General features: G+C 36.8%; 2 protein-coding genes across 5 annotated transcripts in view; one reads left to right on the top strand and one right to left on the bottom strand.

Moving 5' to 3' along the window:
- The window catches only part of ttbk1b (tau tubulin kinase 1b), a 32,814-nt gene extending 12,976 nt beyond the window's left edge, over positions 1-19,838 (bottom strand). For 3 of the 4 annotated variants that reach the window (XR_013819371.1, XR_013819372.1, XM_079852862.1), the window contains exons 1-13: positions 14,462-14,765; positions 11,703-11,846; positions 10,621-10,768; positions 9,106-9,179; positions 8,891-9,031; positions 8,699-8,803; positions 7,511-7,576; positions 7,233-7,325; positions 6,943-7,068; positions 5,794-5,948; positions 5,456-5,669; positions 5,171-5,346; positions 3,341-3,857 (exon numbers count right to left, since the gene is read on the bottom strand). Coding sequence is in view for 2 of the 4 variants with exons in the window: in XM_079852862.1 (XP_079708988.1) it covers positions 3,341-3,857; positions 5,171-5,346; positions 5,456-5,669; positions 5,794-5,948; positions 6,943-7,068; positions 7,233-7,325; positions 7,511-7,576; positions 8,699-8,803; positions 8,891-9,031; positions 9,106-9,179; positions 10,621-10,768; positions 11,703-11,810 (1,923 nt within the window). In the remaining 2 variants the exon portion in view is untranslated. Of the gene's footprint in view, positions 1-3,340; positions 3,858-5,170; positions 5,347-5,455; positions 5,670-5,793; positions 5,949-6,942; positions 7,069-7,232; positions 7,326-7,510; positions 7,577-8,698; positions 8,804-8,890; positions 9,032-9,105; positions 9,180-10,620; positions 10,769-11,702; positions 11,847-14,461; positions 14,766-19,822 lie in introns of those variants that run through there. The other variant, XM_079852863.1, reaches the window with a different exon arrangement.
- Positions 18,663-19,362, top strand: lnc.lemp (lncRNA encoded micropeptide). The gene is made up of 2 exons (XM_079852864.1): positions 18,663-18,920; positions 19,006-19,362. Exon 1 carries the CDS (start codon positions 18,670-18,672, stop codon positions 18,889-18,891), a length of 222 nt encoding a protein of 73 aa, XP_079708990.1. The 5' UTR covers positions 18,663-18,669; the 3' UTR covers positions 18,892-18,920; positions 19,006-19,362.
- Positions 19,839-20,322: the final 484 nt, after the last annotated feature.

Raw genomic sequence — 20,322 nt, forward strand, 5'->3', positions numbered from 1 at the left:
GATTTTTGTTTTCGTCCATGCAATGAAGAACAATGTGGTCCAAAAACAGCACTGACTTTTGGACATTTTTCAAAATATCTTCTTTTGAGTTCCACAAAAGTCATAGGGGTTGGAACAACATGAGGGTGAGTAAATGATAACACAATTGTAATTTTAGGGTGAACCTTTTAATTTAAAATATCCAATAACACATTTCAGTGTAGCTAGAGAGGATGTCTCGTGTCTCGCTGACACACACACACACAATCTCTCACACACGCACACGGATCTCACAATCACAGACCAAGTTTATTGCCCAAGCTTCCATAATGATTTCTTTTCATCTATGGGCACAAAAGCGGGCACCGTACTCCTCTTCTATTAAAACGGCACCACACGTGTGCATCTGTGTACGTTGATGGTGGGTGAATCATGTCTTGTTCATAAGTTTGGCCAGCATTTGCTGAATGTGTAGGCGTGGTATATTTAGTACAGAATGCCGGGCTCTGGGGTTGCCCTGCAACAGGGGCATGTGTCTGCGATGGGCGTGACGGTGGGCGGGGCTGCTTTCAGCTGAGCGGCTGCGCTGAATGGCCGCTGCCCCGAGGGCGGGGTCGTGGGGGAAGTGCTCCGTGTCCATGGTATTGGAGGAAAACACGTACGACGCCAGTCTTCTCAAATGGGCGGGCCTCGGGAATGAGTGATGTGGGTGTGGCCTGTCCTCCTCCAACTGAAAAAGACCAATAAGAGTGGAGGAAAAGAGGAATCAGGCTGAGGAAAAACTAAAACGCGAAGTATTGAAAAAAATCGTGTTTTTTGTCTTTTTTGTGTGTGATGTGTGATGCACACACAAAAGCACACCAATAAAAAACAAGTGATATACGATACATTATATCAAATGGGTGGTACAAACACATAGATGTGCTGTAACTCGTTCAGAGGACAAGACCAGCCCACATCTGTCTAAACGCTAAAGACAGACTTGATTAAGCTTAGGTGTGAGTGGATGTATGTTCTACATGTTGTGAAGGAGCCACTGTGTGCACACAGACCCCTGGACCACCAAGGTGAAGATGATTTCACCAAGTACAACATGTTCCTTGATCAACATCTTTGTTGATCCTGGAACAACATTCCGATCAACCAATCAGATTTTTGGGGACAAGATTACAGTTTATGTCTAGTTTAGGCTTACAACCAGGGTTAGGTGCTTCTACATCAGTGTTATTCACCTATCATTTCCCTCTGATTTTTGATCCCTCTGAGTAAAATAGGGATTAGGACAAAATTTTCAGACAGAAATGATGTTCCAGGATCAACAAAATATGTTGATCCAGGAACATGTCTTACTTGGCAAAATCACGGCGACCGTATGACCAATGAGCAAACTAAGCTTGGCTGTAAACTGTTGAGCATGACGTGCACACACACACACACACACACACACACACACACACACACACACACACACACACACACACACACACACACACACACACACACACACACACACACAACCATAGAACCCTAAAATATGCAACTCAACACAAATGTATAGGATTACATAACACACTCACATATACATCAGGGGGGCGTACATACACTCATATACAAACAATGTATGCTAATTATCTTGCAATACAAGTTATCAGTAAGAGACTTTCTTGTACTGGTAATGTCATTATGTAAAATATGAATTTGTACAATAAAAATAAAATGTAAAATAAAATACCCTAACCTACCCAGCAGCTAGGAGCAAATGCTAGTAGTATCTCCTAACACTTAAACACAACCTAAACACACACACACACACACACACACACACACACACACACACTAGAGCACCCAGTAAGGGATATTTGTGGTTTCAGAAAGTGACTTTCAAGATTTCAGGAACTTCACAGAATCTTTTTTAAGCAGGGTTTGTTTGTTATTTGTTAAAATTAGTTAATGTATTAGATATCATGTACAACAACACTTGTACATTCGTTCAAATTAAATTAACGAATACAACTTGAAATGTTAAAAATGTACACAATTATTATTATTTATTTATTGGAAAATTCAGCTGTGTATCACAGGAATAAATTACATTTTAAAATATATTAAAATAGAATTTTTTTTTTTTTTTTTTTTTGTAATAATATATTTTTTATCAAATAAATGCAGCCCTATTGAGCTGAAGAGACTTCTTTCAAAAACATTAAAAACCTTATCGACCCCAAAAAGGTAATATATTATAAATATATTATTAATAAATTCTGTACCAAATGCATGTATTAATGTTCACCCTTGTTGTAAGCTGTTACTGTTTTATTTATTGTTTATTGTGTTTATTCACAAAGATAGAACAAAACCAAAAAACAAACCAGTGTACCGAGTACAGACATAAATTAGACAGGTTTTGGGTCCTTAGAAGCATGTAGTCTTTCTCTAAAAGGCTTATAAAGACAACATGAAATCAAAAATGGCCATCTTTACTTTTAATAAAGTAAACTATTAATTTGATCTATTCATTGTTATTCTAAAAAGCCTAAATAACAAATAAAAAGTAAAAAATAATAATTGCTCTTCCTCTGAAATGACAATCCTTTCAGCCCATTTGCTACAGTAATTTTTGTTGTTGCTGAATATCCTATTTCACTCAGATATGTCACATAACAAAACTAAAATGATCCGTGTAGTAAAATTCATGTTGACTGTGGAAAACAAGCATGTACTCGCAGACCAATGGCATGTGAAAAAAATATAACATGCAATAAATTATATTTCAAACTAGACTTAAAATGATAGGTCAACCAAAAAACACCTTCATGTTGTTCCAATCCCATAAGACTTTGGTTGATCTTCGAAAAAACAAATTAAGATAGTTTTAATTAGAAATTTTATTCAGGCTTTTATTCACATATAAATTCATGAGTCACGCGCTTGGTTCTCATGTGTGCGTGATGCATGAAAACCAATACATTCTAAATTAAATCTGTAAAATCATATAAAGCGATCATATCTCTTCTCAAGGTTTGGATGAAACCGCTTGATTAATATACATTTGTTTTACGACGCCTTAACCTTTTTGGATCTTTTAAGTTGTGGTTACCTGGCCTTTCAATGGAGTGACAGAAACATCTCAGGTTTCATTAAAAACATCTTAACTTGTATTGTGTAGATTAACCAAAGTCTTACGGGTTTGGAACAACACGAGGGTGAGTAAATAATGACAGAATTTTCATTTTTGGGTGAACAATCCCTTTAAGCTTTCAAAAAGCTGTTATCAGGGTGCTAAAGATCATCAAACATATAAAGTGATAAGGTTCATTAATACACACACTTGCCCACACATACACACCCAGGTGTGACTTACCGGGCCATCAGGTCCAAACGGCTCCGACTCCCTCCTTCTTGGGCAGGTTTGAGGCAACGAGTGACAAGGTGAATGGGCGGGGCTTGGTCCCAGACCCTGCTCCTCTGCTACAATCATCACCCCACGTTGAGTTTTGGGCCGTACAACAGCCTCAGCTCCACCCATCCCGTGCACCGCTCCTCTCCTTCTTCTCTCCTCGTGGTCCTCAAGAGGGCGTAATTCCTCTGGTTCCTCATCTGTGGTGCCTGAGGTGGTGGGCTCTGCCCCAGGATGGAAGTCTTTCAACTCAGTTTCTTTATCAATCATCACCCACTCCCTGCTGTCAAAGTCCTCCTCTTCTGCTAGCGGGACTGAGCGGATGAAGGCATTGCTGTGGGCCTCCTGGTCACCGTCTGCAGACACATCATGGCGGCCACCGGCCAGTCTTTCTCCCTGCCCAGCGTCTAAAGAGAACATCTGAGCAGGCTGGGAAGAATAGACGTGCCTGGATGGAGAACCCAGCATGTCCAAACGAGAGCTGCCACAAAACACACAAAGACTAAGACACAGAACCAACTGAACAACAATGTATTTAACTACAGAATACTACTGTTATTTTGTTTTGTTTTTTAAAGAAATTAATACTTGTATTCAGCAAGGATGCATTAAATTGTGTTTAATTTATATTGCATAAATCAAAGGTCACAGTAAAGACAATTAAAATGTTATAAAATAATACAACATTCATTTGATCTTTTAAGTTATGGTTACCTGGTCTTTCAATGGAGGTCAGGTAATCAAATGAAAAGGAACAAATGTTGAAAAAAAAGAATGTTGTTCTTTTGAACTTTCTATTAATCAAAGAATCCTGAAATAAATGTGTAATGCTTTCCACAAAAGTACTGGTGTTTTTTTATTTCTTTTCTTGAGCACCAAATCAGCCTATTAGAATGATTTCTGAAATTCAGCTTTGCCATTACAGGAATAAATTACATAAAAAATGTATTAAAATAGAAAACTGTTATTTAACATTTTTATTAATATTTCACAATGTTACATATATTCAAAAAATCAATGTAGCTTAAGAGAAGCACAAAATACTTTTTTTCAAAAAATCTTACCTACCCCCAATTTTTTAAATGGTAGTGTATGTTTATCCACAAACTGCTATACAGCATGTTTTGAATAAAATTACAGCAAAATAACTATAATAAATTTATATTTGTGTTTCATCAAGTCAGACGCTTTAATCTCTATATCCCTAAAACAAATTTTCTGAACTGTGTTCAAATGTTGTTGTTTGGCATAATTAGCTACAATGTGGTATTATTTCTATAAACCTTTAATATTACATTTAATAATTAATAATTTAGACACCAATAAATATGGTCAATGTTTACTATACCAAATATTATAATATTTATCACTAATAATAATTAACAGTCCTATGAGATAATTTCATAATTATATAATTAATGATAGATTAGTCAGAAATGTCAACAAAAAGGGTTGAAAAAAATATCTTAAGATTATACTTCATTATACCCATTACAAACTGCATTAATCTTTAATTTAACTTTTCCTAAGAATTTTTTTTAGCATGCCAAGCCATTTTGATCTTAAAAATGCCATATGTTTCCATAATAAGACAAGCATGCACTTTCCTTCCAGTAAATTCCCAGATGCCACCCGAAATGTCAGAGAAGAATGTTATAGTACAAAACAAAAACCTTACATGATTTCTTCTCAGAAAGCCACTTTTGAATGCTTTTATTATCAACAAGACACATGAGGTCGAGTGACCTTTAGAAAGCTAAATGTCAGCCAGAGGGATAGAGTGATAAATTTTACCGTTTATCTGCACCATCTCCTCTATCCTCTGCAGCAGACAGGCGGTCTGATTCTGGGCTGTTTACTCTCCGGTACCTTGGAGGGCGGGCTTGAGCGTCTGCTTCTCCGACCCTCGCTGGGGAAACTGACCTCCCTCCTCCGGCAGGCTCTTCCCCATCCTCTGATGCTACTTGTGTCTAGGAGGAAAAGCCGTTTTAAGCACTTAATTGATCTAAAAGCATGTTTCAAACTAATTAGAATCCAATTCATTTGAATAATTGGGCATTATACATAAAAAAATAGTACCTTACTGATGCTGATCCTGAGTTTGTTACGATTGAAGTCAGTTTCATCCCATCCTTCACCAGCAGGTGGGGCTGGAGCAGGTTCGCTAGGCCTCCTGGGTATCAAAGCAGGTGGGGCGTTCTCTTGGTCATCTTCAATTAATTGTTCATCTTGCAGAACATCATCAGTGTTTTCCCTCGGTAATTCACCAGGTATCAGTGTCACATTCACCACCCTGAGAGAGACAATTCAAAGCCATATCAGAATGGCATCCATATCATTCAAAACCATATAAGAATCACAGTCATTTCAAATCCCATTGTGGAAATGGTCTGATACTGTTGTAAGCGTAATCTTACCCCACGATGGCAGCAGTTTGCCGTGTGTTTTGTTGCGGTGGTGTGTGTGTGCTGCTGGGGAGGGCCGTATCTGTTCCAGATTTTTCCCAGTCATACGGCTCATTTTCTGTTATCACCCTTTCTTTCATGCTGTTTTCAAATACTGACATTAGCAACTAGACCAGGAAGAAGAAAAAAAAAGAAAATTAATTTTTCATTTATATATATATATATATATATATATATATATATATATATATATATATATATATATGAAGACCTCCGATGCAAAAGCCTCTGAAAGCCACCTCTGTCAAAAATGAAATAATAATATTGAGTGAATGCTCTCCGCACATACGTTCATCAAATGCTTTCACTTCAGACTCACTAAATCCCAGCCTCAACCCATTCAGAAATGCCGGTACTTGGGTAGAAACCTATAGGAGCCTGCTAAAAATGTTAATATTAAACAAAAACTTTAGACAGACTTAGAGGCTTTTGCGTCTGAAGTCTTCATATACTGTATATATATGCCGTGCAAAAGTTTAGGGTTGGTAATGTTTTTTCAAATGTAATTGTAATGTAGTCTCTAATACTCACCAAGGCTGCAGTTACAGGTATTTGATTAAAAATACAGTACAACTGTTTTCTGTTTTAACATATTTGTAAATTGTAATTTATTCCTGTTATGGCAAAGCTGAATTTTCAGCATTATTAGTCACATAATCCTTCAGAAATCATTAAATTACACTGATTTGGTGCTCAAGAAACATTTCTTACTATCAATGTTCTTACAATAGTTGTGCTGCTTAATATTTTTGTGGAAACCAATGATTTTTTTCAGGATTCTTTGATGAATAGAAAGTTTTAAAGAACAGCATTTATTTGAACTAAAAATCTTTTTGTAACATTATAAATGTTTTTACTGTCACTTGGTGTATATAAATGTATATACTGTATATATATATATATATATATATTCCTTCATCTTTTTTCTCTGACGACCACAAAAACTCTTTCCCAAATTGAATCAATATGCTCATTAAGCTATGTACAAACATCTAGCAGTTGGTCTGACTAACTGTTGCCACACACACACAAAAAAAAAAATTCAATAAGGAGGTAAGAGCACATGAAGTGGGTGATTAGAGGTGTGTGTGAAGGGTTTACCTGATATTCAGGTTTGGTGAAATAATCCAAATCCAGCACATGGTCATAGAAGACATGAAACTCAGCGGGCATGTGTTTCAACAACATCCTGTGCTCATAGCGCTCTTTAATCTGTCCCACCTGCTCCTGTTCACCAGATACACATTATAGACACAATTAACAACTCTGAAGGCTTTAAATATTTTAAACAAAAGCTCTTAAGACTGAGTACAACAAGGGTTAATTCACTCAATTCAGTTCTATTTTCTTCATAGTCCCTGGCTAAAGTGAGTGTGAAACAACTGTCTTACCTTATCTTTTATCTTACGCCATGGTAACTGTCCAACAGTAAACTCTACCAGCATATAAAACAACGACCACAAATCATCATGACGACCCATTTCCTGTTAAGAAGGGGAAAAAATTGGTCTTCTTTAAAAAAATAATAATAATAAATCTCATTGTATCTTATTCTGGCCAAGAATCATAGAGTTCAATATTGCATAAAGCCAAATGAACATGTTTCATGAATATGTTTGGATTGTGTTTGGTCAGTGGGCGTCCTCTCTGAGGCTGACACTACACTTACCTTGTTTTTATGAGCGTTAATGGAAGCGTAGCGTACTGTTCCTCTGAACCCAGCCACCGTCCTGGGCTAAAGCAGAACATTTAAAAGAGTCTCATAATAAGAATTCATATCGCTTTCATTTTATACTTTAACACTTTGGTTGGAATAAGTAAATACATAATCAAAACAAAGCAAACATGGAAAGGAAATATAAGGAAGGGTGGAGCAACAGGAATTATGTACAGCTACTTTTCATAACTTTTTTTACCTTTTTTGGGATTCTTAGCCTGATTGAGCCTAATTAATTTAAGACACAGGAAGTTTCTTACATAGAGATAGTAAAGGTGTAGGATGCAGGTACATTATAAGAAGGTACGGCAGGGGTGTGTGGATATGTCCAAAGGGGTATGTTGAAGGATTCAGCATTTGAAATTTAAGGGCACAACCATTAGGGAGGATTGTGTAATTTCTAAAAGCCTTCAGAGGGTAAGGAAGGAATCTTTCCAAAATTTTGGAAAACTCACAATATGACTGTCGCTATGGTAACAGGGACAAACATCTTTGGCGGGGGAGCATGCGATTCAACATGAGAGCCAAAACAGAACTGCAAAACAAAACTGAGAAAAGTGAAACATAAAAATGAATTCAAACATACAAATAATAACATTTATTAGTGAAAGGCAAATAAAATAAATAAATAAATAAATAGGGATGCATGATACATTAACCCACTGGAGCCATACAAATTACTTTTATGATGGATGGATGCACTTTTTTGGGCTTCAAAATCTCAGTAACTATTCACTCCCATTATAAAGCATGAAAGCCAGGATATTTTTAAATATAACTCCAATTGTGTTTGGCTGAAAGAAGAAAGTCATATACACCTAGGATGGCTTGAGGGTGAATAAATTATGTGATAATTTTCATTTTTGGGTGAACTAACCCTTTAATGGAATTGGCCAGAAATGTGATATCGGTGCATCCCTAGAAATAATTCCTGAAACATAAAGCATCACAACTAAATATAAAAACTGCACATGCAAGAAACAAATGTGAAAAATGTTGCTTATTAGGTAATTTTTGAGCTATTTCCATTTGAAAAAAAAAAAAAATACACATTTAAAAACTAACACAAATAGTATTTGAGAGAATATAAAGAAGGAAGAAGAAGAATCTACCACAAAATAAAGCAAAAGCAATACTTACTGGCCGCACCTCCCCATTTGTATTAGTGTACTGTCGTGCCAAACCAAAGTCCAGCATGTAACACTTCCTACAGGTAGACGGCAATCGGCCCATGGCAAAATTTGACTAAGGATAAGAGAGAGACCAGAATCAGTTGACAGAAGCCAGGTAAATGGATTGGGAAAGATAAGAGATGGAAACAGTGAGACGTACAGGTTTAATGTCTCGGTGCAGGAAGCCCACAGAGTGAATGGCTTCAATGGACTCCAAGATCTGTTTCCCCAACCGTAGAGTCGTGCTCATGCTGAACGTCCCTCTAGGCATACTCCTCCTGAGATCAGCCAGATTCCTTCCCTACAGAAAGAGAGAATCATCTGCAGTTTCTTTCACACACACATAAGAATAAGAAGTTTAAAAAAATACTGTACCTGCAACTGCATGACAACGTAATTGAACTTGTCATTTCTTCCACATCCAATAAATTTGCAAACATGATTCTTTCCTGCACAAGAAATGAAAGCAGTAATGTCACAGATATTACACTGAAATCACACATATTACAGCTTTTTCACTAATTCGCACATACGAAACACATTCAGCATCAGCAAGCAGGTACAGAGGCGGTGACATTAGGAATTCCAGCATGTCCTCCATGAAGGTTATAAAGACATGTGAGAGCGGCGAAAAAGAGAGGGAGGGAGAAAAAGTGTGGTAACCTCACTTTCCTTCAGTTCTTCACGCTCATTAGTCATACAGACTCCCAGTGGTATGGCTGAACTACAGCTGAGGCTAACTGCCTTGACAGGCATGAAAGTCACAGTGTGTCTCTGTGTGCGTTTCATATGTGCACATCTGAAAACATTATGATGGGCATATTAACAACAGATGAACTGTCACATATTTTTCCAGATTCTGCTTGATGCCTTGTTATCTAAATACAAAGATGTACTGTACACTACCCCATATTTAATGTTTAATGCTTTTGAAAGAAGTCTCTTATGCTCACCAAGGCGGCATTTATTTGATTAAAACCACAGTAAAAATTGTTATATTGTGAAATTATGACAAATTAAAATCACTTTTTCCATTTTAATATAATTTAAAATGTAATTTATTCCTGTGATGGCAAAGCTGAATTTTCAGCATCATTACTCGTCTTCAGTGTCACATGATCCTTCAGAAATCATTCTAATATGCCTACTAAAGAAAACACTGATTCAGTGAAAAAGTTTACGATCAGAAGTTTATAGAGGATACCTAAATGTTGTTTTATGACACATTTGTTGAATATTCCTTGCATTAAGCCACTAAAACAAAAATATGAGGAACAAAATCACTAAGGGCCAGATTTACTAAATAGTGCAAATTAGTGTGAGAGCGCAATCCCATAAAAGCGTGATGGGAGTGGAAAGTTCTGCGCATGATCTACTGATGATGAGCAAGTGAAAGAACACAGATGCAGCTGGATCATTTCCATAATGACCTACACAATCTACCAAGCTTTTTTGGGGGGTTAAATAATGGCGCAAACACCAGTAAATTGACTAGCGCAAACCTTAGTAAATTTAGTAAACCTTGCGTAATTCATTTAAATACTCTCCTCCCATAAATGTTGCGTCTAAAAGGGAAACTCCAACAAATGCATATGCAATAAGGTCAGCCGCAAAAATAGCCCTGTCCCCGCCTTTTCAGCACTAATTTCTCCCCGCGTGTCTTTAGTACATCCTGACAGTAGTTTTTTAACGCCAAAAGAGGGTTTGCACTGGCGCCAAGCTGTTAGTAAATCTGGCCCTAAGTGTCTTGGAGATGGATGAGATGGATAATGGCTTAACTCAGTTTGATGCTGCAAGTGACACAATGACCTGTGCTGTTTGTCAACAGCTATCTGATTAGCTAACTTGAATATGACACTAAATGCATACACATCCTCTCAGTCTCCTCACCTTGAAGTTTCTTTAGCACAGCAACCTCCATCTTTAGCACTTGTTTGGGCTGTTGGGCGGATTCCACTTTAAGAGCCACATTCTCCCGTGACAACAGGTCGCAGGCCTCATATATCTCCCCGAACCCTCCACCCCCAATCTTCTTCAGCTGAATACACAAACAATAGCAAGGTCAGTCATAGCAGACCATTGATTTCACCTGTGTGTCATCTATTCCACATGCTTTGAGTCAGAGCTGGTCTCGCACAATATACGCTCTTAAAAAAAAAAAGCTTCCAAAGATGGTTTTCACAGTAAGAACCAATTTGGGTTCCCCAAAGAAATTTGTTTGAAGAACGTATTAATAATCTAAAGAACCTTTTTTCCACTATAAAGGCCCTTTTGTGCAATGAAAATGAATGTTAAAGCTCCTTCTTGGATTCAAAGATGCCAATAAAGAACCTTTATTTTTAATGTACATCGTAAATAAACATGCCCTGAGAAAGTCCCTTAGCTAAACAGGACAAGTTCAGCTAAAACAGCTAAATTCACAGAAGAGAAAAGCTTTTGTGGATTGTAACAGGCAGGATTTGTTTTACATGCAATAAATTGTATAACAAAATTTGATTGCCTAAGTTGTTTGAGCTGCTCCGATCTCTGAGCATATTACTAAACTCAAGAAAGATTTAATTCAATTCCGTGCATTTCAATTCTAGTAGCATGCGCTGAACATATCGATTAATCTTGGCTTAAACATGCTTTATCACGTGAGTTATGACAGGATTCAGTTTAAGCCAGTAACAAATGAGTCAGACTCTGTTTTACGGACCACCACCATCCCCATCAAAGATATTATTACAGTAAAACAGCCACAAATCATTTCTGAGGACATCTGCTTGAAGGAGAAGTGCTATGAACTGGCCCACAACCAAATGGTTTGGGAGAATTTTGGAGAGAAGCCAGACTGAGTTGATTTAAAAGCATCTGCTGTCATATGTGGACCATTTTGTCCTGTGCGATTAGGCTGCAAAGGCAACAGACACTTTAGGCATCTTTATTCCATGAACACACTCCCACCTAAATATAGACAAACACACACTTACCACTTTCCAGCGCTCTTTCACCAAGCAGTTGGGGGGCAAGATGTCGACCTGCTCCCCCGCCCCGTTCATGTTTTCGTCGCCGTGGACAACGGGCCCTACGCACTGCATCGGCTGGCCAGAACTTTACCAAACCCTGCCATTTACCTGAAACACAGTGTGCACACAACTGCTAAACTAGCATGCCGCAATATTGCATTTTAAAATATTGCACTGTGGAGTCAAATACAACTATTTTTTATTATTAATTATAATTTGAGTAAAAAATACCCCCTGAAAGAAATAACAGGGATTTGAGAATGCTTTCGTATTTGGTATATTCTCATTTTGCTTACAAAATCGTACATATTCCTCATTCATTCATAATAACCTTTCTATTTTATTTTTTAGTAATATATATATATATATATATATATTAGTATTCCCCTAAAATAATAATGAATTGACACATTCAGAAAAAAAACTTGAATGCAAATGAATAGCTTAAGGAAAATCATCATCATCTTTAAGCTCTAAACGCAAAAGATGTATCTACAAAACCAACCCAACACAAGACAAGTGACAACAAAAATAGCACTGTGTCTATCAGAATGAAGAATACAATACAGACACCAGAAGGAACAGACATATGTTTCTCTGGAGGTCATAATCTGGGCCTGGGCTTTTTTCCATAATCAATGAACCCTTTTTAAGGTCGTACAAAGGCATCCACTGCAAAAATTTGGCCAAAATAACATACATTTCATTCATTCCAACAGTCTTAAACCACTGTTGAACATGCTGTTTACAAAAACAGAGAATTCTGAAAACAGTCACACATATTCAAAGACCCTGAACAAGAAAAAAAAATCCTCTACCGCCTCTTCGAGATTTCTCTGTCTGCAGTAGAGTATCAGGTATCCACTAGAGCCGGTCAGACACAGAGGCCCTGTCTGTCAGAACTGGACTACACCCTTAAGCATGCTCTCATAATGTTACAGGCACTTATTAACCATATAAAAATGGAAACAGCGATTATTTTTCACATGCTTCTAGTTTATATTTGCATATTTTCTCTCTAAAGAATGCAATGGGTTATAAATGGATCTAATTAATAAAACTGAAAAGACTCTCACCTTAACACTTCTGACACCTTCATCTGAGAAAGTTAATGCATAGCCATGTAGGCCAAGGTATTTTAGGGAATACCTCGTCTTATTCTCCACCCTTAACATCCAGAACAGCAAATCAGGATGGTATTTCAGTATACATAATTATTCATAATTATATCATCAGAAAAAAATCTATCGACTTATTTTACAATGCAATGGATTGCTCAAAAACACATATAAAGGTAAATGCTTTAAATGTCAGATAAATGTATCATTTATACAAATAATGTATAGTAATGTTATGACAATGTACAGTAAAAACTGGCGGCTGTGGTTGCCAGAACATTTACAAACATAAAAAGTGATGTTACAAGCACTAAGGGATGTCATATTGTTCGCTGTATTTTACTCTCTCTAATTATATATGTCATTACATAAAATAACTTTTATAGTAAGCATAGTAAACATTACATAACAAATCAAAAACAAACTCTCTAAATAAAATCTAAACAACTGAGACAATCATGCAAAGAATTGTGGGAATGTCTATTTATCATAAATTATAAGTTAATTTGTACCTTTTTACTAAAAATGTAATTTTAACAATTTATTGCAAGAATATAAGTATAACAGTTATATATAAAATCACTATAAAGTAATTCATACTTTTTTTTTTTTTTTTTTTTAAATCAGTATTGTACAATAAATATTACTCATATTCTATAACACTTAGCCCTAGGCTATATAATAGGCCTTACTTACATTAAATCCATCACTTTACATAATGCTTAGCAGATCATTTGATACTGTTCAGTCAGATGGTTTGAAATATCTTTAAATGTGTTTTATGCTGAATATCTTATGCACAGACACCTGATTAAAAAATCTGACTTTATGCAGGGTCCAAAGGATAAACCTCAGTCTCATCATGAAGCAGGCTCTCCACCTGTTTGCCTGGACAACTCGTAGCCTACACTTTAACAAAATGATAATGACATTCTGATTGCATAAGCATTCGCAGAGATCACTTCATTATTCTGAGTTAACTAAATGTCAGGCGCACAGGACTGCGTGGGCTCAGTCTCCTGACATCTTCAGCTTATTTCTCCGCAGTGCCAAAAGGATCCGTCTGCACGGACCCCACCCAAACACGGTCTCATCCAATGAGCAGCCCTGAAAGCTAAGCCCCGCCCCCAAACCGTCGTTTGATCACCGTCCATTGGGGCAATGCCTAACAATCATCAGCACATTCCCCTGCTCGAGCCTGAAGCGAAAAGCACTTTGGGATATGTCGTTCATCAATGAGACATTAGACATACACGGAACTAGTCATTGTCAACTCTGAAAAACTACAACTCCCAATGACAGGCCACGTGAGCTGTTGACGTACAGCTGCATTATGTGGCATGTAATGTAAATTATTCATGATTTTTCTTAAGCATAAATAATATATATATAATATGGGTTAGTTTTTATTTTTGACTCGGGCCCGAGTGCCTTAACAGTTTGTCAAGACCGTGACAGATTTTGTTTCGCGTGCCCGGTTGGGCACCTGGGCCAGCGCAGCATCACTAATTGACAAGGTGCCAACATACACGGGACAAGCTGATTGCTACTGAGCAGCGCTTTGTTTAAAAAATTATTTTGGCAAACAAAAAACGATCTACTAACCTGTTCTTCTGTCGTCGGAGTAAAATCTCAAAGTGAGAGTTTAAGGAGAGCCGCATAATTCCGTTGGCGCGACCGCTGCGCCTCTTCCCCTGGTTGATGCTGCACCATTTTCAGCCTCCTCTGCTCCTCCGCGCCTGCACTGATTCAGCATCGCACGGATACTCCCACTATGCACCGCGCACATGCGTGACAGAGGACGGCTGTTGCGTAGCAACCCGCAAGGCGTGAATCCCCCTCATCTGCAGACTTCAGCCATTGAGGAAATTCCTTCAGAAACGTCTTATTACTAAAAAATACTAATTGTAATGAAAACGAAGAAGAAATAATCATTGTTAAGGAAATAAATGTTATGAAAATGATGTTAAATGATGCTAGTTGATGTACTGTCTTTAACGTGCTCTTGAAAGGTGATCCTGAAAAATGCCCTTCAGAAGAATACAGAAAATTATCAATAGGCAAGACAAATTAGTTTTCGAGTGAGACAAATTAGTTTTGTGATTCATTGACTCTTGAATATGAAGAAAAAAAAGAAAAAAAAATCTAGTAGTCTGTAATAATTGTCTAAAATCATCAGGTCATGCTTCAATATTTAACTGATCTCAGCAAACAGAAAATCCACCGACAAATGAGAAATAAAATTAATTTTTGAAACCTAACAATAAATATGGTAGCTTATGGGTTACACGTCTGATGGTTACCCGGCTTTACTTGGATTCTTCTGTTGGTCAATTTTTAGCTGGTCTAAACTGATCTATCAAGCTGACCATTGCATTAAATGACATTTAAATTATACATCATTGTTTTAATGTGCTTGGGGTTGTGGTATTAAAAACACACAAGGCCTGACTGAATTAAAAGGTTAGTTCACCCAAAAAATGAAAATTGACCCATAATTTACTCACCCGCTCAAGCCATTCTAGGTGTATATGACTTTCTTCTTTCAGCCAAACACAATCGGAGTTGTATTAAAAAATATCATGGCTCTTCCAAGCTTTATAATGGGAGTGAATGGTATAAAGCCCAAAAAAGCGCATCTATCCATCATAAAAGTAATCCATATGGCTCCAGGGGGTTAATAAAGGCCTTCTGAAGTGAAGCGACCGTTCCCGGAAGCCAGTGATTACAGTTTATAAAGTCATAATTATATATTTCTTACAAAAACACATTGTTTCGCTTCACAAGGCCTTTATGAACCCTGGAGCCGTATGGATTATGATGGATGGAAGCCAGTGGCGTAAGTTTGTTTTAAAAAGTGGGTGGGACAGGTGTGTAATAAAAATAACATTACGATGTCTATAAATCTAAAAATGTCTAAAATGTTTTTAGTAACGTTACATTGGGTTTAATTAGTCTTGTAATGAGATCTACTAATATTGTTAGTGTCGAGATTTTTCACGTATAAAAATGTGAAATTTATTTCCTCATTATTTTCCTTATAATGTTTCAAAAAGTGGTGGGGGACGATATAGATCCTGAGAAAAAGTGGTGGGGACATGTCCCACCCGTAAATTACGCCTATGATGGAATTTTTTTGGGCTTAAAAAAATGGTGCCATTCACTCCCACTATAAAGCTTGGAAGAGCCAGAATATTTTTTTAAATATAGCCTACTCAGATTGTGTTTGGCTGAAAGACGAAAGTCATATACACCTAGGATGGCTTGAGGGTGAGTAAATTATGGGATAATTTTCATTTTTTGGTGAACTAACCCTTTAAGCTTTTATCAGTCCTCCGTAACATATCTACCAAAAACTGTCCCACTTTTGCATAGTTCACACTATTGATGCAGCCATGTCTCTTTTCTCTTATCCTCAGGCAACAGACGTTACAAAAATAATGATAAAAAGATGCCCTTCCTAACTGAACATATTCAACTTTTAGTTGGTAGATACATTTTATTTCAAAACCTGGAAGAGAATTAGGCCAAGCAATTTTATGCCCTGAAATTTTCAGTGTGTTTTTTGTTTATAAGGTCTTCAGTTAACATCTCTTTAAGACACTTTCACGTTCTACTTGTTCTACAATATAAATGGTGCACAGTCGTATCTGAAACGAGAATTTTGGAGCAGATGTGGTTTCTAAACAAGACCTACAACTGTTATCGTTGTGGTAGATGTAGTCTTTATTTAGTTGGCCTACAAATTTTCGTCACGGTCGCGTATGAAGGTAAAACAGTAGCAAAACTCGAGAGCTTGCTAATTTGAATGTGAGAACTTGTAAAATTAATATTTGTATTTGTAAGTTGAAATTTATACTTGCAGCTCTGATGTGAAAAGCTGCATCTATCGATTTGCACACACAGACAATACTCAGAACACCTGTGTTTTGAATTCGAAGTTGCAGATTAATAGTTACAAATGTGTAAAGTGTCATTTACATAAACAAAATGACAGGCACAATTGTGTACTACACATTTATCTTTGTGCTTTAGTTCAGTTTCGTAGTACAACCACAAGTCGGCACTCACAACCTCTCATATCTGGCAGTACAACTTCAAATCCTAGCGCTTTGACTTTTGCTACTCTTTTTGCGATATGCCTGTAGCAAAACTCACTCGTGCACTTGTAAATGCAGACTTGAGAGAGCAGAGTCGGGGGCGGGGCTGGGGTCGGAATGAAGTCATTTTATTGGTCGATGCCTCACCAATGAACAACGCCAGCCACAATGCAAACATTTGTATGCATATGTATCAGCTATTTTTTAAAACGCTTGGAAAATATTTTTATGAAATATCATTAGTTTTACTGGAATAGTTTTACAGAATATGAACGCAACGCGTTTAATTGAGACAGTGGTATTAAAAGACCAAACAGGAAACACCATAAAGCATAGCCTATACAGAAAAAAATTGAGCACAGAATATGAACGCAACGCGTTTAATTGTACTTTTTCCTCGAAACCCAAGAAAACGCTTAATGAGGCTTAATGGACCAACAGTTATAAAATAAAAATTAAAAACAATAAAAAAAACACATCATTTGTTACTTTATTAATAAAACACTAGGCAGAAAGTTTATTTGCACTGAACACACATTTGCTTATATATATATATATATATATATATATATATATATATATATATATATATATATATATATATATATATATATATATATATGAAGAGTTCAGATGCTCGTATATTTAAATTCAATAATTTCACTTAAATGGCAGTGAAGATTACCTATTAATTATCATTTAAGTGAAATTACTGAACTTAAATATACAAGCTTGATAAAAATGCATCTAATATATTCCATTGCAATATGAAAATGCACCTAAATTATCTGATAAGAATGTAAAATGTATACCTTAATATGCAATGTAAGTCGCTTTGGAAAAATGTAAATGTTTTAAATATTCACCCTAGCCTAACTGTTGGACACACAAAAACAAACAAAACATAAATAAATTATATATATATATATACGTACGTGTGTGTGTGTGTGTGTCTTTTACAGTCTATGGTATACCATATATATATAGGGCATATATATATATGGCATACGTCATATGTTTTACGTCATATTCTGTGCTCATCTGCTTTTCTGTAGTATGCATTAGCATTGTGTCTACTGAGTTTGATAATTTCGTTTATTTATTTTAATATCAGTCTAATGCATTAAGCCATGTTAGTGTTTCAGTGCACGCGGGTTTCGTGACATCATCGAACTCCCATTTCATTGGCTAGGTGCCAACCAATAAAACGGCTCCTTTGACCCCCCCTCCTCCCGCCCCCCTTTCCCTCTCACCGCCTCTGAGTTTCAAGTGCACAAGTTAGTTTTGCACCTGATATATCGCGAAAAGAGTAGCAAAAGTCAAGGCGCGAAATTTGAAATTGCAGTGACAGATTTGAGAAGCTGCAAGTGCCTAATTGAGGAAGTACCGCGAATGTGAACGTAAGATTAAACGCAAAATATATATTACAAGTTTGTGTCTGTAGTTGTATTTCTGTGAATGGCATTTTACACGTTTGTGTCTACTTGTCTGCAGCTTCAGATTCAGAATACAGGTTTGTGACTATTGTCTACGAGTGCAAATTTCAACATTCAACTTCAGTTTTTTATTTTACAGGTTTTCACATTGGAGCTGTGAGTGTAAATGTTCATGTACAAGTACGAATATTTATTGTACAAGTTCTCAAATTCACATTTACATGCTCTCGAGTTTTGCTACTGTTTTACCTTCATAGTCGCGCAGCAGGTTACGGCCATGTCACGTGCTTCCATTCACACGCGTGTTTCCTCCGCAGCTGAGGTGAACATGGCCGATGTGTCGGAGAGGACGTTACAGGTCGCTATAGTCGTTTCATTTGCGGCGGGATTTGTCGCAGGCTGGCAGGCAAATAGAATGCGAAGAAAGTTCTTGGACTGGCGGAAAAAGCGGTTACAGGACAAACTCGCAGAAACACAGAAGAAGTTAGACCTGTCATGACAGATACAAAATATCACGCAACCGACCTGGTGAGATGAGACATGCGCCTTTCATAATTGTAGGATAAATGGCTTTCGTTGGTAGCTTTAATCGTTTTTCTTTTTCGTTTTCTAGTGACTTTGGTCATCAAGGCACTGATTTCTCAAACAGAACGAGTATGTAACAGCACCTCTTTTGGAGCTCTCAGCAGGAGCAAGCCTGGGATCAAAGACAGTCTACATTCTGGAGGACAATAATACAACCTACAAGGACTTTAAACACTGAGAAACATTTTCCTTAATGTTTGTTAAAGCCATAAATCATAGTGTTTCCATTTCTGTGCCTTCTCCTTTTCTGTGACCGTAAAAATAATTGAAATGTTTTATTAACTGTTGATTCAATAAAATGTAATATGCACATTATTGTTGTGACGTTTGCTCACTTTTGAGACTTCAAGATCCAATAAAAGTAAGCTGAAAAGTTAACAACTATATTTCCTACATTCATTTATTGAACTGACAGAACCTCAAATCAAGAAATGTGTTTCTGGGATATCTTTGCTTATTTATATTGTCTATATAGATTTCCATATCTTCTCAACAAGCTTGTGAGATTTTATGACAACTTTTCAGACCTGGAACTCACACAATTCAAATTCCCTGATATTTTAAAGTTTTTTAGGACTAGGGAAACTACTGCATAGGTTCCCTGCTCTAGACATTTTCGGTAAGCATGTGTTTTTTGCACTTTCCAGAGAGCCAGAAGAACCATGTGTTTAGTGTGAACTTGAAGTCCAGCTCCCCCTCTCTGGATGCAATTTGGGTGTAATGGGTGGGTCTAGAAGGTCCAACCACACATTCTCCATTAGATCCACAGAGCTGGACTAGGTCAAGCTCAACCACAGCTCTGCAGTGAGTGAGCACCACTTGCTTTCCCAGGAAACCTGTTTTACCTGATTAGACAATCACAGCCCAAAGCAGGAATGAAGCAGGGGAGTCAGTCTCAGCCTCAGACATAATGAAACCACTGCAGGATGTTTAGGTCCTCCGAAATTTTCTGCATCGCAAAACAAGTTTATAAAAATGCAAAAGCGACTTTGAAAATACTTTCTGCAATAAAACCGATATTTTGTGTACAAATACTTTACCTCACTTCAAACACAGTCTCCACTGCTATTTAATGGCAAAAAAAGCATACAAACCATAGCTGTAGCTCATAGATGAATCGAGGATTTGTTTAAGATAAAAAAATAATAATGATTGACAGCACTTCAAATTCTTACTCTTCAATTAAATTAAACTTTTTAGTAAATACTACATTTCGATTTTTTTTTTTTTTTACATAAATCTCTAAATTCAGCTTTGCGTCGTGCCTAACAACGCCCTTCAGCCGTGACTTATTCACGATACAGCACAGCCTCTCGTACCTTATTGCTTACATATATTTAAAGGA

Source organism: Squalius cephalus (genome assembly GCF_949319135.1).
Source record: "Squalius cephalus genome assembly, chromosome: 20".
In the NCBI taxonomy this organism is placed as follows: Eukaryota; Metazoa; Chordata; class Actinopteri; order Cypriniformes; family Leuciscidae; genus Squalius; species Squalius cephalus.